At 42.7% G+C, this 17500-nt stretch overlaps 1 protein-coding gene across 1 annotated transcript in view; it reads right to left on the bottom strand.

Annotated features, from left to right (window-relative positions):
• Positions 1–240: 240 nt before the first annotated feature.
• The window catches only part of LOC138635104 (ephrin-A2), a 65965-nt gene continuing 48705 nt past the window's right edge, over positions 241–17500 (bottom strand). The window contains exons 2-4 of the mRNA XM_069722431.1: positions 8091–8383; positions 7326–7391; positions 241–4539 (exon numbers count right to left, since the gene is read on the bottom strand). Coding sequence (XP_069578532.1) covers positions 4412–4539; positions 7326–7391; positions 8091–8383 — 487 coding nt within the window. The 3' untranslated portion in view covers positions 241–4411. The remainder of the gene's footprint in view (positions 4540–7325; positions 7392–8090; positions 8384–17500) is intronic.

Raw genomic sequence — 17500 nt, 5'->3', positions numbered from 1 at the left:
CTTACGCAGGATTTTGGACAACATACTAAATGTTGATCTCAGGGTTTCTCCAGTAAAACTCACTGAATTTAAAACAAATAATTATGAAATCAGTTAAAAACTAAACATTTTCAGGCCTGTTGAATATCAAAGTTTTAAATCTCATGAAAACTGGAAGAAAACCAAAGATCAGTGTTTTTCTATTGTTGTTGAGTGTCTAATGGACAAAAGCAGAAAAAAATATCTTTAGTGTAATGTTTTTTTATTGGTGGTGAATTTATCAAACACAGATTCATACACTTCTTAACATTTTCTCTCTGAAATCTTCAAAGTAAATTCAGTAAAGGTATTTTGAAGTTTTTATTTTTTCCTGCTCATGCAGCGCAGACAAAAACAAAAGAGGCCTGGCGACCTCTGACCCCTCGTTAGTTAGCTCTTTAGCCAATCAGATAAATGCATTCTTTACAACTGGACTTTATAAGCATCCAATAAGAAAATATACAAAACAAATTTTTTTGTCTTTCAAAGAATAGAATATGCAGACATTTGGATGTAAAAAACATTTTCTTCTCAGAGACTGTAAACCAGCAGAGAGGTTTCACTCCCGCCCACAAAACCCCCGCCGGGACGTTTCCCTCCGAACGCCACCGAAGTACCGATTCCATCCACACGGAAACCAACAAAGAAGAAGATGGAAAACCCACCGAACCGTCAGTCGCCAACAGAACCAGAACGCACGGGACTACAGGGACCAGAATGCATTGTGATGCAAGCAGGAACAGAAAGGAAAAAAAAAAAACAACAACAACAACAGCAATAACAACAACAACAAACATCAGAGCGGCTCCTTCATATTTCTGCTCATCAACTCATATCTCATGAATTTTCCCCTCCATATTTTTTTTTTTAAAACAGAAAAAAATGGCACAAACAAAATAAAATTAAAATAAAATTTTCCTTCTTTACGCGGAAACATCGACGCCGGTTTGTTTCCGTCGTTTCTCCGCAGGAGTTCAAGTGCTACATCGTCCGTCTGTCCTCCGGCACAGTGCGTTCGTTATAGATATACTGCATTTCCCAGCATGCCCCTTGCTCGTCCACTCACAAGGACACGCTCGCCCTCCACCGGCGGAGATGGAGGGATGGTACGAGGAGATGAAGAGAACAACAGAAAAAGAGGCATGGGGTCGGATGAAGAGCTTCACCTTGACCACACGGTGTCGCTGTTCGTCAGTCATTAAAAATTCAGCACCAGTGGGGAGAAAAGGCCATTTTTGATTGGTTCATTTGTATTTTGCGCAGAACATTCGTTTTTTATTTTCACGACAAAACGACACAATTTAGAAAAAAACCGCACAAAACAAAAAACAAAAAACAAAATACCATATTGACTCCTCCCCTTTGCTGTGACTCCGCCCGTGTACCTAAAGTAGGTGGGGCCAAGAGGATCCCCGAGCTGCTGTATGTACGCCCGCCCCTGAAGAAGCATCCAATAGAAAAGTTTAACAAGAGTCTTTGGCAGATTTACAGAAACGAAAGGCTGTCGACGGAAAGAGAGCTCGTTCCTCTCTAAGAATTATTATTTCTGTTTTCCACTCCGACGATGACAATCACAGAAATCAGCCGCAACGTTCACAATTTTCAAAAATATCTTCATATCAAAACCGGGATTTGAAACGTGGAAATTTTTGAGTTCCAAAAACAGAACGGCCGTTACGAATCCTCCAGTTCAGATTCTGTCCGTCACCATCTTGTTAGTTCGGAGCGGTTTGGAGCAGGAAGTGACCATATTTGGACGAGCTGGGGGAGGAGCCAGAGGTGGATCTGACCGATCTGATCGGAAACCTGACGATACTACGTCCCGCCCACCGATAGCTGTAACCTGACTGCACCACAGGCCTGTCAATCAAACAGACACGCCCCCAAAAACAGGTCTTCTTGAATCTTCTTTTCTAATGAATGAGGGATTATTTTCAGATGGACCTCCAGAAAACTAAGAAGAAGGAGTGACTTTAGCTAACAACACCGAGATAACTGATGGACACATTTTATTCACTTTGGATTTGATGACAGAAGTTGAATGGGAGTCTATGGAGCCGGAGGCTTTTTGGAGCCGACCTCTAGTGGCACTCGCTGGTATTGCAGCTGAAGACACTTCTGGATCAGAACCATTTTACAGACCTGAAGCTACGAACTCTTTTATAAACAGTCTGAGTTACCGTCTGATGTTCTGTTTACGACTTTCCGAGTTGACCTTTCACCGATCTCGCGGATCATGTTAGCTCGTCCTGCAGGTCGGAAACCATTTAAAGAATCAGACGCTAAACTTCTCTCTTCTTCTTACAGATTTTAAACAAAACATATTTCAATTTCAGGAAGTGAGCCGTGATTCTCGTCTTTTTTTCTTCGTTCCGCGGCTCGTTTCTGTGACTGCGATCGTCAGACTGAAGGTCTGAGAGATGAGATGGATGTTTTTTTTTTCCAGGACGAACCGTGTCGAGATGCTGCTGAGCTGCTGGGATGCTCGAAGGGATTCCGTCCGGAGATCGTCATGACGACAGAGGACCCGTCTGGTGCCGGACTCCACCGACCGCCCGCTTAACACCTAAAACACTTTTAATTCCTTCAGAGACGCTTCGATGTAAATCTGATGTCGATCGCTCTGCTCGGATATTTCCTGATTAAATCTTATTTATTCAGAGATCCTGACCACATCAGTGTTTAACAATGTTCCGATTTTTTGTCTCTCCAGGAGCTTTAAAGTCCTGAATATGATTATTTTTATGGTTTACAAATAAGATAATAAACTATTTTATGACAGACTGATGTTTCATCTTGTTGACAGAAGATGAAAAAAAAAGCCTCTTTTAGACGTCAGGTTCCTGTTTTCTACTTTAATGTTTCTACTTTTTCAGGCAGCAGTTAATTTTCAATGTTCAAGAGTTTCCTGAAAGATTTTCATTCAGTTTGAATTTCAACAGAAACAAACTGCAGAAAAACGACTTTAAAATCTGAGGATTGATTTTTCTGTTTTTCTTGAGCTGCTAAATTTACAGATATTTTCAAGTACTTGCTCGTTATTTTAAATTTTTTAAGAGAAAAGTTTTAAAACAATGTTTCATTAACTGACGTCAGATTTTCCTGAAAAGACAAAACAGGAACTCCTAACGAGAATCCAGTCCGACGGCGAGCAGCCGAACGTGAAAGATCTTAAAATCAAAGATGAAAAATTTTCTGAAGTCAATTTATGAAATATTTTTCAGCTACCTGACTCATCATTTTGTATTTTTTTTTATTATAAAACAATCCAACAATTTAAAGAAGTACTTAATAGCTGCATTAACTTTGTATTTATTTCTCCTATAATTATTAATTAATAGCTGTTTTGGCCTTTTCTTGGAAATATCCTGAAATAAATTTGCAGTAAAGTTTTGGTAAATGGGAAATAAAAGTAACAGTAAAGTGTTTATATGTGACTGCATGGAGTCCCTGAAGCATCAAAACTTTACCTGGTTTTTTTTTAAGGTGCAAAAAATATATATATATATTTTAGGAATTTCCTGGCTTTTGATTTAAACAATTAAATTTTGGGGGATTTTGTACGAAAATAAATCAAATAATAACGTCATGTAATATCTCATCAGAAATCTTTCGTACGATTTTAAACTTACGCAGGATTTTAGACGAGATACTAAATGTTGATCTCCAGTAAAACTTACTGAATTTACTTAAAACAAATAATTATGAAATAATAGTTAAAAACTAACATTTTTATAAGAGTTTTATCTTGAACTTTTATGGGATTTGTTTGTTCATTACTTGATCTACATTTTCCAAATTTTGGGAAAATTTTATACAGATATTCTGATGGAAAAAAAAGAAAGAAGGGAAATTTTATATTTGTAATTAAAAAAATTATTTTTCTTTGGGAGAACTTCTAAATCCAAAACTTCATGCAGCTGAGTAGATGTTGTGTGAACATGTTAACGTGTTCGTTTGAAACTCACAAAGACCAAAAAGATTACATTTTTATGAGCACAAAACAGATGCAGGTCGGCTACAAACCTGTATTTGTTTGTTTGTTTGTTTGTCTGAAACGTGTTCACGAGAAGTTAAACCCTGGATAAAGATGGAGCGCATCATCCTCAGGTGTTGGATCGGGGGGGTGGAGTCAGTGGAGTCTCAGCTGTGGCTCCGTAACACTTAATTTCATCGTCGTAGAGAAGACCATCCCAGAAACTACACAAGCAGCTCCAAGCTCCTCCCACCTCTGACTCCAGCCTCCCCCTGATTGGTGGAGCGGCCGATTGGTGTTCAGGTGGAGGTCAGAGGTCGCGGAGGGGGAGCCGGACTAGTTTCCTGCCTCGGGTTGTCCTCGGAGCAGCGGGAGGAGGACGGAGCTCGGCCCGGCCGGAGGAAGGAGGAGGAGGTGCTACGAGGAGGCGAGGAGGAGGCTGAGGAGGAGGAGGGGGAGCAACATGGCGGACGGCAGAGCGAGGACGCAGCCGCCGGTGGTGTCGTCTGTCAGGAACGGCTCCGGAGACTCGTACACTGAGTCGTCTGAAAGAGAGGAGCGATGACAACGACGTTAATCACAGCAAATTATTAGGCCTGTCAATCAAACAGACACGCCCCCAAAAACAGGTCTTCTTGAATCTTCTTTTCTAATGAATGAGGGATTATTTTCAAATGGACCTCCAGAAAACTAAGAAGAAGGAGTGACTTTAGCTAACAACACCGAGATAACTGATGGACACATTTTATTCACTTTGGATTTGATGAGAGAAGTTGAATGGGAGTCTATGGAGCCGGAGGCTTTTTGGAGCCGACCTCTAGTGGCACTCGCTGGTATTGCAGCTGAAGACACTTCTGGATCAGAACCATTTTACAGACCTGAAGCTACGAACACTTTTATAAACAGTCTGTGGTTTTATATCCAGTCTGTAGTTTTATTGCAGTCTGTAGTTTTATATCCAGTCTGTGTTTTATTGCAGTCTGTAGTTTTATATCCAGTCTGCAGTTTTATATCTAGTCTGTAGTTTTATATCTAGTCTGTAGTTTTATATCCAGTCTGTAGTTTATATCCAGTCTGTAGTTTTATATCCAGTCTGTAGTTTATATCCAGTCTGTAGTTTTATATCCAGTCTGTGTTTTATATCCAGTCTGTAGTTTTATATCCAGTCTGTGTTTTATATCCAGTCTGTAGTTTTATATCTAGTCTGTAGTTTTATATCCAGTCTGTGTTTTATATCCAGTCTGTAGTTTTATATCCAGTCTGTAGTTTTATATCCAGTCTGTAGTTTTATATCCAGTCTGTAGTTTTATATCCAGTCTGTAGTTTTATATCTAGTCTGTAGTTTTATATCCAGTCTGTAGTTTTATATCCAGTCTGTAGTTTTATATCCAGTCTGTAGTTTTATATCCAGTCTGTAGTTTATATCCAGTCTGTGGTTTTATATCCAGTCTGTAGTTTATATCCAGTCTGTAGTTTTATATCCAGTCTGTAGTTTTATATCCAGTCTGTGGTTTTATATCCAGTCTGTAGTTTTATATCCAGTCTGTAGTTTTATATCTAGTCTGTAGTTTTATATCCAGTCTGTAGTTTTATATCCAGTCTGTAGTTTATATCCAGTCTGTAGTTTTATATCCAGTCTGTAGTTTATATCCAGTCTGTAGTTTTATATCTAGTCTGTAGTTTTATATCCAGTCTGTAGTTTTATATCCAGTCTGTAGTTTTATATCCAGTCTGTAGTTTTATATCCAGTCTGTAGTTTTATATCTAGTCTGTAGTTTTATATCCAGTCTGTAGTTTTATATCCAGTCTGTAGTTTTATATCCAGTCTGTAGTTTTATATCCAGTCTGTGTTTTATATCCAGTCTGTAGTTTTATATCCAGTCTGTAGTTTTATATCCAGTCTGTAGTTTTATATCCAGTCTGTAGTTTTATATCTAGTCTGTAGTTTTATATCCAGTCTGTAGTTTTATATCCAGTCTGTAGTTTATATCCAGTCCGTAGCTACAACAAGCTCCGTCCATCACTTTTTCGTGCCTTCTAGAAACAGTCTTTGATATTTGCAGCGTTTTTTTTCTCTAAATTTTGCTCAAATCGGTGACGATGTGTTTCTTTACTTATAATCTTGTTTTTCAGAGTCTCTGAATCTGTGAAGAAGTTCGAGCCTCCTGAAATCTGCTGAAACGTTGAGTTGGAGATGAGGAGGTTGTTTTTTTTGGACATTAAATGTGACACTCGTCTTTAAGTCTCCGTCTGTCTGCGGCTCGGAGCTGTGAACGAACAGAACGTCCACGTATATGAATAATATACGAACAACATCACCTCCGTCCACGACGCTTCATATTCATTTATAGAATCTCAGTTTCTGAGGTGTTGAAGGAACGCTTCCTTCTGCTTCTGATATTTAAAGTATTCTTAATCTATAATTTATTCATTAAGTTACTTTTTAACTGAATTTCTGTATTTGTTTCTGGAAAGAAAAATCGACTGAAAATCACTTTAAATTTCAGATTTTGTCTTCAAGTCAAATGTTTGTAGTTAATTAACTTCAGCCTGAAGATGTTTAAATCATTTCTGTCTGTTTAACAAAGTTCAACTGCGTTCACTGGATTTTATTTTTAAGTAAATCCTGTAATTAAAAAGTAAAATTCTACTTTAACTCATTTATTTAAACAGAGAACCAATATTAAATAATCACAGCTCACGTATTGATGTTTCTAATCTTATTTTATTTTATTTTCCTGCTCAAGAACGAGCTTTTATTGTGAAGGCGTCAGACTATGTGTCAAAGGGGATTCTGGGAAAATAAATTTGTGTGTGGTTTGTTTCTTGTCTCTAAATATTCCCATTTTGTGTTCCTCAGCTTCTCTAGAAAACTCCGGCAGCGTTTTAATCCTCAGATCCTCCGTCTGTCCGACCAATCAGCTTCCAGCGCCGCCGGAGAGACGGAGGATTCCCGAGGACTCGCTGCGACAGCTACGAGTCTTTCAGTCTGACGACTCCAAAAAATAAAATCACCTGAAGTTTAAGGCGTCAGATTCAACGTGAAATTCATTTTCTTTCAATTATAACTTAAATAAACGTTCTAAAGTTTCTGATGTCGAATGAAGGAGGATTTTTTTACTGTTAAACTTTCAGTTCTTGTTCACGTCTCTGATCGTGGACTTTTTGTGTCCTGGATTTAGTCTCTCAGGCTGCTTCATTAAAGCGAAACCTGCAGGCAACGCTGAGGGCTGAAAACAACATTTATCTGTGAAGAACTTATCGATTAAACTTTTGTTTGTCCGTTAAATTCCTCAAAACAAAAGTTTGAAAGAAAGAAAGAGAAACTCACTGGTTGGTTTGACGTAGATTTTGAGCTTCAGACACGGTTTCCCGGCCAAGTTGGGATGTGGAGACGCTGCAGAGGAAACGTTCAAACAGATGATCAGAACCAGAACCTTCAGAACTTTAATATTAGATCAGAACCAGAACCTTCAGAACTTTAATATTAGATCAGAACCAGAACCTTCAGAACTTTAATATTTCATCAGAACCAGAATCAGGAGGTTTGAACTGAATCAGACTGAATGAAATATTTGAATGTTTCAGAGTCTTTGTTCTGTTTGAGTCTCAGAGAGCAGCAGCTGTTAGACCCAACACACACACACACACACACACACACACACACACACACACACACACACACACACACACACACACACACACACAGAGTCATTAAGTGTAATTTGAGCTCCGGGCCTCTCGTCTCTGCTGGACGCCTTTCGGTTCAAATGAGCCACAATTTAGAAAATCTTTTCCAGGTTGGAGGAGAAATTCGTTCCCGACAGGACGAACGAACGTCTCGGCGGGTTTGAAGCTTCGCTGCTCGCCGTCGCGTCGCGTCGGCCTCAGACCAGACGATATTTATCTGGACCCACAACACGTTTAGGAACCGGCTTTCTGTTTTTAATGAGAGCGTGATGTCGTTGGAGGCGGAGCCAGACACCGACTCCCTCAAAGAACAACAAAGAACTACAAGATAACTGGAACCAGACGGTACCAGGTCATCCAAGTACTCACCAATGTACTAGTACTCAGTACACGGTGCGGTACTCACAGATGTAGTAGTACTCGTGTCCCGGCCGGAACTCGAAGCCGAGGCTGAAGGGCGTGAAGAGCTGGAACTTCTCGGAGAACTTGAGCGGTCCGTTGGGGCTCTGCGGCCGGTTGCATTCCCAACGCTTGAAGCCTTTGCGGTGGTGGTCGCAGGTGGTGTAGCCGTCGTAGTTCACCATGTACAACACGTAGTGCTCCATGCGCTCGGCAGGCTCCGCCCCCTCGTAGTGAGGACAGTAGATGTCCAGGTAGTCGTTGATCGCCACCTCCACCGTGTACTCGCCCCGGAAAAACCTGCAGAGGAGGAAGAGGATCGATGAGGTCACTTCCTGTTTAGTTAAGACGATGTTTTTGAGCTACATGATGTTAAAAAACAAAAAGGAGCTCCAGAAAAGTTTTAGTGAAAATAATTTCAAAATAAGAGATGGCTCCTTTTACTTTGAACTACTGTACCTTTAAAATGCATATTTCTTATTTTATATTTGAACTCTATTTGTGTTTAATTTTATGCTTTTGATCAGTTCTTATGTATTTAATGTTTCTTATGATCATTTCTTTTCTATATTTTTAAATGTTCCTTTATTTCAGTTTTTATGTGAAACACTGAATGTAATTGTAAAAAAAAAAAACACTGAGTTGCATTTCTTGTATGAAAAGTGCAAAACAAATAAAGTTTATTATTGTTGTCATTATTATTATTATTATTCTTTTAAAGTTCGATAACAAACCTGAAACGATTGTTTTAAAACCTTCAACGAGACTTTTCAGACCTGCAGCACAAACCCAACCCAACACATGGAAACCATTGATCACTGTGTGTGTGTGTGTGTGTGTGTGTGTGTGTGTGTGTGTGTGTGTGTGTGTGTGTGTGTGTGTGTGTGTGTCTTTGAACCCCCCGAGGCTTCAATTAGCTAACTGTTTATCGGAGCGCCGTCGTGTTTACAGGAGAGGTCGGACTCACTTCCTGTCTGCTGACGCTCAAACTGGGTTCAATCAAGTTTTTCCAGACGTCACGACGGAATCAAACAAAACATTAAAATACAATCTTTTTCTTAGTTTTTTTAAACAACTCCACCTTCCTCACATCCTGAAAGTACTTTTACCAAAACCAACAAATAAAGACGTCAGTAGTGTTTTTTTAGCAGCGTTAGAATCACGTTCACGCAGCAGTCGAGCAGTTTGAACAGTAACAACAACACGGGACGAAACAGTTCGAACCCGGAGAGACGAAGAGAAAGAAACTAATGAGGCCTCGAACTGGAAAACATGAACGCACACACACACACACACACACACACACACACACACACACACACACACACACACACACACACACACACACACACACACACACACACACACACACAGCTGGTGTCAACACCCCGCCCACCTGGGAGTACCTGGAAGGGGAAGCGAGCGCCCCTCCCCCGACACGGCAGGTCTCCGAGGACTCGAACCATAAACCAAGTCCTCACCTTAAAATGTCACAATTCAGTCCCACAAACACACATTAAAACCACCTGACTGTACAGTTGCAACCGTGTTTACGGGACCCACCTGTCCTCGTTATTACCTGCTTCTTCAAACTATCCTGTTTTTGTGTTCGTACATTTAAGAGAAGATGGTTTATTGTTCGTTTCCCACTTTAACTGCATTTAGGACCGTTAACGCAGGTCGAACTGGAAATCAAAGCTATTTTACGTTTCCAAAATGGTCTGATATTTGAATGGAGTTTGGTTTGGATCCGTCTCAGCTGCAGATCAACACCGTGATCCGAAAAAAAACCATTCAAGAAAATACTTATCGTCAGTGTTTCCTCTCATGCAAACTGACGTTAAATTAGCAGATTTTTGAATGGAGTTTGGCGCGACAGTCAGGTCAGCGTTAACCGTTTCATCACATCACAACCAGCTGAATCAATGATCAGATCCGTGTATTGATCCGTTTACATCCGTGTTTGTTGTTGTGTGTTTCAGGACCGTCTGATGGAAACGTGACCAGTTTGTGTTCGGTGGTGAAAAAAAGAAGGAAGTGTTTTTGTTTCTTCTGGATTTTTGTCCTGGCAGCTGCTCCGTCACACTGTTGCTGTAATTTACATAATTTAATTTAGCACAAACATGCAGCCCGTCATCCTCTGACAGATGCAACAATTGATCTCGCAAAACAAACTAATCAAACTTCATGTCTGCGCTGAATATTCATGTAATCCAACGAACAATAGTGAAGTTAAAAATCCTTCGTCCCACAGAGGTGAGGGGGGGGGGGCAGAGCCGTCCAATCAACTGAGCTAATTTGGATGTTGGTAATGAGGTTTGAACTGACTGATTTGGTTTGTCAGGGTCCGTCCTGATTGGCTGAGCCGCGCCGGTTAATCACAGCTCGATTTAAATTCAGCGAGGGGGGGGTTGTGATGAGATGAGTCACTGTTTACTGGCCCTCAAATTAAAAACCCATTAAATCAAAGTGATTCTGTTGGATTCAGATACACACATCAAGGTGAATACTAACGTCTCCTAACGACTTCAAATCAGACACTAAGATTCAATTAACTGACTGATCCGTGGTGTCGGCCTGCAGGAGGCGCTGTGAGTCACTACATGGTCGGGTGTCTGACCAACTGTTGGTCTGGACTGTGGTGAAAGAGTTTATAAAATATGTTATTAATATGAAGTTAGTGAGGAGAGTGATAACTTTATTCCCTCAGTTATGTCTTGCAGGCTTCATACAGGCTGCTACCCCCCAACCCCAAACCCAGGCTACACTCTGGACCAAACCCAGACTTTACTCTGGACCAAACCCAGACTTTACTCTGGACCAAACCCAGGCTACACTCTGGACCAAACCCAGGCTACACTCTGGACCAAACCCAGACTTTACTCTGGACCAAACCCAGGCTACACTCTGGACCAAACCCAGACTTTACTCTGGACCAAACCCGGGCTACACTCTGGACCAAACCCAGACTACACTCTGGACCAAACCCAGGCTACACTCTGGACCAAACCGGGCTCAACAATAGACGAAGAAAAAACAAATACAAAAGTCAATCGTGAACTAAACCAGGGCTACACTCTAGCCCGGGTCATTAGTAGGCCGTACCAGGGTTAAAACACAGGAAAACTTTGGACCAAAAACAGGATTAAAAAAACTGAAAATGTTGAACCACAACTGGATCTGAACTCTGGTCTGAACCAATAAAGAACATTGGACAAAAAAAGGGCTAAAGAACATGACTGGACCAAAGTAGGATTACCAGGAGAAGGAAGGGGTCAAACCCAGGACAAGTTCTGGACCAAATAAAGATGAACTCATCAGTGACTTCTGGGTCAAACTGAGGCTAAAATGTTTTTAGCAGCTCAGTTTGAACTAAACGCAGATTTATTTTTCTAAACGCTCGTCATCACCACTCTGACAAACGTAGAAAGCAGATATTTTACGGCACCAACGGGACTCCGTTTAACCGCATCACCGCGATTCAAAACACTTAAAGTTTCCCTTCAGAGTTTGCTGATTTTTTTAGCTGCTGAATCACAGTGCTGATTATTCCCGCCGGACCTGAACGCAGCATCAGAGTGTCGTCCTGATTGAGTTTGGGGTTTGGATGGGAGCAGCTGGAGGAGGCGTCCCGCTGAGTGAAAGCGATCCTGATGGTGCGAGAGGACGGAGGCGAGCGTCTCTCCTCCGCCTCACCCTCTTCGTCTTCTCTAACGCCATTAGCAAAGTGCAGGCTAACTCGGTTAGCTGAAGGATCGGGTGACGCTAACAGCCCAGAGAGCAGGCGATGCGTTCACTGAACTCTGTCCCCTCTGCTCTCACATCATCACTCATCAGGCTAATGGAGGGCGGCGCTCCGTCCGTCCCAGCTGGGCGACCGGGTCACCGCCAACATCAGCATCAGCATCTCCGGAGCGCCAACGATTAGTTGTTTGATTGAAAAATAATCTGCAACTATTCTGAAAATCAATTCATCTTTCAAATAACTTTTCAAGGAAAATATTGGAAAAAAAAAAAATCCAAATATTTTTTGATTTCAGCCTCTGATGAAGTGGATTTGATGCTTTTCTTGACTGTTGTTGACAGTTTCATAGACTGATGATAAAAAATGAAGATTCATCGATAATGAAAATAAATCTTATGATGAATCCTAAATCATTTCTACGAAGGACGATAAAAAAGAAGTTGGGACGGTGTTCCTGTTGAACGCAGCGATGCACATGGACTTCACCGTGATGTCACCGTGATGTCACCGTGATGTCACCGCGGACCTGAAACTGGAGCAGAGAAACAGCAGATTTTTTGGGGGAACAGAAAATCTTGCAGCTGAGTGTTCCTGAGCCTATGCAGTGATTTCCACCACAGAATCAGGGCTGTTTTTAAAGCAGAGCCAGAAGATCACCGCTCATTGCACCAGATTTTGGGAAACAGAAACAAGCTCTGAATTTATTGATGAACCGTCACAGAAAATGAATCTGCAGCTGATTTGATTGTGAACTGATTCAGTTCACGTGGACGATGTTTGTGAAACCGTTGTTGAACAACCTGAAGTGATTTCTGTCCACATGATGTTTCCTGACGACTTCCACAGCTGAACGAGAGCTTCACTTCCCTTCGGTTATTTCTTTCCTTCCTTTCGTCGGTGCTTTTCATCCTCTGAGTGTTGAATCTGAACCGAACAGGTTTCTGCGTCTGAAGATGCTTTTAATTCTTCGTATTCCATCATTTGTTCTGTTTTCTCACGTTCTTTGTTTTTTCTTCCGGCAGCAGCTGCAGTAGATCTCCGCTCAGTAGAAATAGATTTCATTTCCATCCCCACCTGTGGTGTCAGAGCTCCCAGCATGCCTCGGTGTGATTTACTGTTTAATCTGTGCAGGTCTGTGAAGGTCAGGTGGATTAGATCCAGGTCCGGTGGACGGGGACGGGTCGAGGTCGTTCGTCAGAGTTCCTGACAGACCGAGACAACGACGATCCTCCGACTGGAGCAGAAGTGACCCGCTGACAGATTAATGTTCGGATGCACTCGGACAGAATCAACACGCCGACAATGTGAAACACAGGAAGAAGAAGCGGGTTTATTCTGCTCAGGTGGGCTGAACCGAGGAGGCGGAGTCAGACGGAGGATTTAAAGTCCTGGATCCATTTTTAAAAACATTTTCTAGATTCAAAGTTTGGAGCATAAATCAACAAGTGTTCGTTTGTTTGTGGAATAATGTTTTTATCACTGTTGTTTCTGGAACTACTTGATACTCAATTAGAAACAAAGGAGTTAAACAGATGGATGACGTTTAACCAAAGCAGGACAAAAAAACAGAATATTGGACCAAAGCAGAGATTCAGGGCTAAATATGGACAAAAATCATCACTGAACTCTGGAACAAATCAAAGCTTAAGCAAGAACAAATATTTTGAACCAAACACTGTAAAAACACTCCGTAAGTATTCTAGTTATTTCGGCCGTATGACGTCGTCACCATGGAAACACGTATGTGCAGTTATTGAATGATCCATCACAGAGCAGGATTTTCCCACAGCGGCAGAGAGCAGCTTCATTATTTCTGTCCCACAGTCACATGACCGATGCCCTCCGGAGATACTCGACCGGTCATTGTGTTCCTGTGAGTTAACGTAACCTGAGTCCGTCCTGACAGGCTCAGCTACAATACACACAGTGTTTCCTTCAGGTTCAGACAAGAAGCTACAAGCTGCAAGACAAAACTATCTGATCGGCTGTCCGAACACCCGATCCCACCGAGCCAACACTCACACTCACACTGTCCGAACACACACACGCACGCACACACGCACGCACACACACACACACACACACACACACACACACACACACACACACACACACACACACACACACACACACACACACACACACACACACACACACACCCTGGTCTGGAAGACAAACATCCGTCTCTTCGCTGCATCGCCTGAAATCAAGAACTGACAAATTCAAACAAACAGAGAAAAAGAAAAGTTGTGAATTACTTGTAGAAATAAAACAGAAATCTTTCAGCACCATCAGAGGAAACTGAGTCGAATTCAGACCAACGTTACACCTGAAATACAATTCAGCCGATTCCATCGTCACAGAAACTGAATGAGGATCACGGAACCAAAATACCAGAAAACAGCAGAACAAACTGAAGTTAATCCTGGATCTGACCAGGGGAACTGCAGTATTGTTGCAGTAGTACTGCAGTACTGACAGGAGCTGTTTGCAGTATTATTGCAGTAGTACTGCAGTACTGACAGGAGTCGTCGTGGTTACAGATTCCTCCGGGCTGTAATATGCAGAGAATGTCGGATCAAGTTAACTGAACATGTTAAAAACACGCAGCAGCAGCAGCAGCCACATGTTCACTGTAACATGACTCCTGTCGCTTCGCTGCTGTTACCACGGCGACCCATGATGAACTCCACACCAGGTGTGTGTGCGTAAATCACTGTTTGCATGTCGAGCTCTCAAACACTGATCGGTGGTTAGCTTAGCTTAGCACAAAGAGTGGAAGTAGGTGGAAACTGTTAGCATAGCGCCACATTATGAGCTCAGATCTTCTCCTGACTGATTTCCATGTTGTTCTGGAGTCATCCAGGTGAAACTGATATCCATCCTCTCCTCTGAGTCCGAGGAACACCGAGGAACACCGAGGAACACCGAGGAACACCGAGGACGGCAGGACTACCCAGAATGCCTCAGTGTTCGAGGTGACGATAAGGTTAAACATGTCCAATCCTCACCGGGACGGAGGGACAGAGACATTTCCAGAGTGTTGAAGTAGAAGGAGGGGGGTCACCCAAAAATCTGCCAGCTGTCAATCACAGCACCCCCTTCCCCCACCCCACCCATATCGTTGACCCCGCCCCTCCCCACCCCCACCCTCCCTAGTCAGATACAATATAAACAATACGAGGCTGCTGCTGCTTTGTGTTTCCTGATCTGAGAGGTGAAGCCTGTCACACACACACACACACACACACACACACACACACACACACACACACACACACACACACACACACACACACACACACACACACACACACACACACACACACACACACACTCACACACACACACACACACACACACACACACACACACACACTCACACACACACTCACACACACACACACACACACACACACACACACACACACACACACACACACACACACACACACACACACTCACACACACACACTCATACACACACTCACACACACACTCACACGCACACACACACACACACTCACACACACACACGCACACACACGCGCACACACACGCGCACACACACACACACACACACACACACACACACACACACACACACACACACACACACACACACACACACACACACACACACACACACACACACACACACACACACACACACACACACACACACACACACACACACACACACACTGACCCCTCCCACACACTGGTGGGTCAGGTGACCCCTGTTGGCCCCGGGACCTCTATTATCTTTAGTCCTGTCAATCATGATGAGGAGAAGATAAACACACAGAACACGTGAAGTCACAACATGGAAACTACATGTTGACGACTGAAGACTAAAACACCAGAGAATACCGGACCGGACCAGGACTAACTTGTAGACCGGACCAGGACTTATTTGTAGACCGGACCAGGACTAACTTGTAGACCGGACCAGGACTTATTTGTAGACCGGACCAGGACTAATTTGTGGACCGGACCAGGACTAACTTGTGGACCGGACCAGGACTAAAACACTGGATGTTGGACTTCATAAATCAAACTGATTTGACTGATGGATCACAAACTGTCAGGTGGAAGATTTGCTTTGACATAATGTCTTCAAATGTCCTAAAAGCCGTCCAGGGTGAACCTCAGAGTGTTTGTGAAGGAGAGATAAAGATCTGAAGATATCCTGGAACAGTTGAGTCCTCTGAGCCCTTCGCTCCTCGTTGCCGGTCTCCGGAGGATTTCAGAGCTATCGGAGCTCAGAGGAGGACGGGGAGGTTTTTCCTGCCAGCTGGCAGCCTCTTTATCGCTCCTATTAAGTTGGAGTGGGAGTCCGACCCGACGCTGGCTCGGTGCCGCGGCGGCCGGCTGCCACGACGCTTCACACTTCACACGTCTGCTGTCGAAAATCCAGGAATTACAAGAGCCCTCGTCTGAAATGAGCTTAAAGCCTCTGACAGTTTAGACTCATTTCAGAGTTTACGCTGAGATACGTGAGACAGGAAATGTGACCCTCATCCCGCCTCCTCTCCGTCCTCGGAGAGCGGCGTCACAGCTCGGCTGCTCGGCGGATTACACGAAGCTTATTTTCACCGGACGCACCAACTGTACATCACTTATAAAAAATAAACAGTGATGATATTATTGATAAAAACCAACGGATTAGACGCCTTCCTTCAGCAGCTGTTTCAGGTCTGATTTTTGATTTTATTTTTTTTTTGATTTTATTTTTTGATTTTATACACTTTATTAATCCCCGAGGGGAAATTTCTTCATTTGACTTTTTAATACCGTTTACTTCTCACGACTTCAGCACTTTAAAAACGGTAATTCACAGATTAGTTCTGGTTAATAATGGTAGATGTCCCCGCAGCATCGAGGAACTGTTAGCCTAGCTTAGCATAAAGACTGGAAGCACGGGGAACTGTTAGCCTAGCTTAGCATAAAGACTGGAAGCACGGGGAACTGTTAGCCTAGCTTAGCATAAAGACTGGAAGCATGGGGAACTGTTAGCTTAGCTTAGCATAAAGACTGGAAGCAGGGGGAACTGTTAGCCTAGCTTAGCATAAAGACTGGAAGCAGGGGAGGACTGTTAGCCTAGCTTAGCATAAAGACTGGAAGCAGGGGGGGAACTGTTAGCCTAGCTTAGCATAAAGACTGGAAGCAGGGGGGACTGTTAGCCTAGCTTAGCATAAAGACTGGAAGCAGGGGGGACTGTTAGCCTAGCTTAGCATAAAGACTGGAAGCAGGGGGGACTGTTAGCCTGGTTCCATCAGACTGAAACCACCCCCTGTTCTATCTTTGACCTTTCACCCTCTTCTTCTTTTTCTTCTTCTGAAAGTGTGAAGATGAGAAGAAACCAGAAAAACGTGTGTGAATAACCGTCTCTGTGAGGACTCTTGCTGTCAGGATGAATCCAGGATGACAATCGGTACTGACCTGAAGTTCGAACACTTTCATATTTCTCAGAGGGACCAAAATGTTCTCACACATGTCCCTCCCCGCCAAAATAAAAGCACCACTAGCCAAGCTGCTCTGTTGTAAAAATCGTCAAGAAAAGAACCACGAAGCAGCATTTCCCACCATGCCTCCTGCTGCTGGAGCTTTTGGGAATAAAGACACCATATCAAATCAAATCAAATAATAATAATAATAATAATAATGAT

This window comes from Brachyistius frenatus, unplaced genomic scaffold (genome assembly GCF_029030835.1).
Source record: "Brachyistius frenatus isolate BFR_SWC_R1_liver_20210118 unplaced genomic scaffold, ASM2903083v1 Contig_291, whole genome shotgun sequence".
NCBI lineage: Eukaryota > Metazoa > Chordata > Actinopteri > Embiotocidae > Brachyistius > Brachyistius frenatus.
This window is presented reverse-complemented; position numbering and strand designations above follow the sequence as displayed.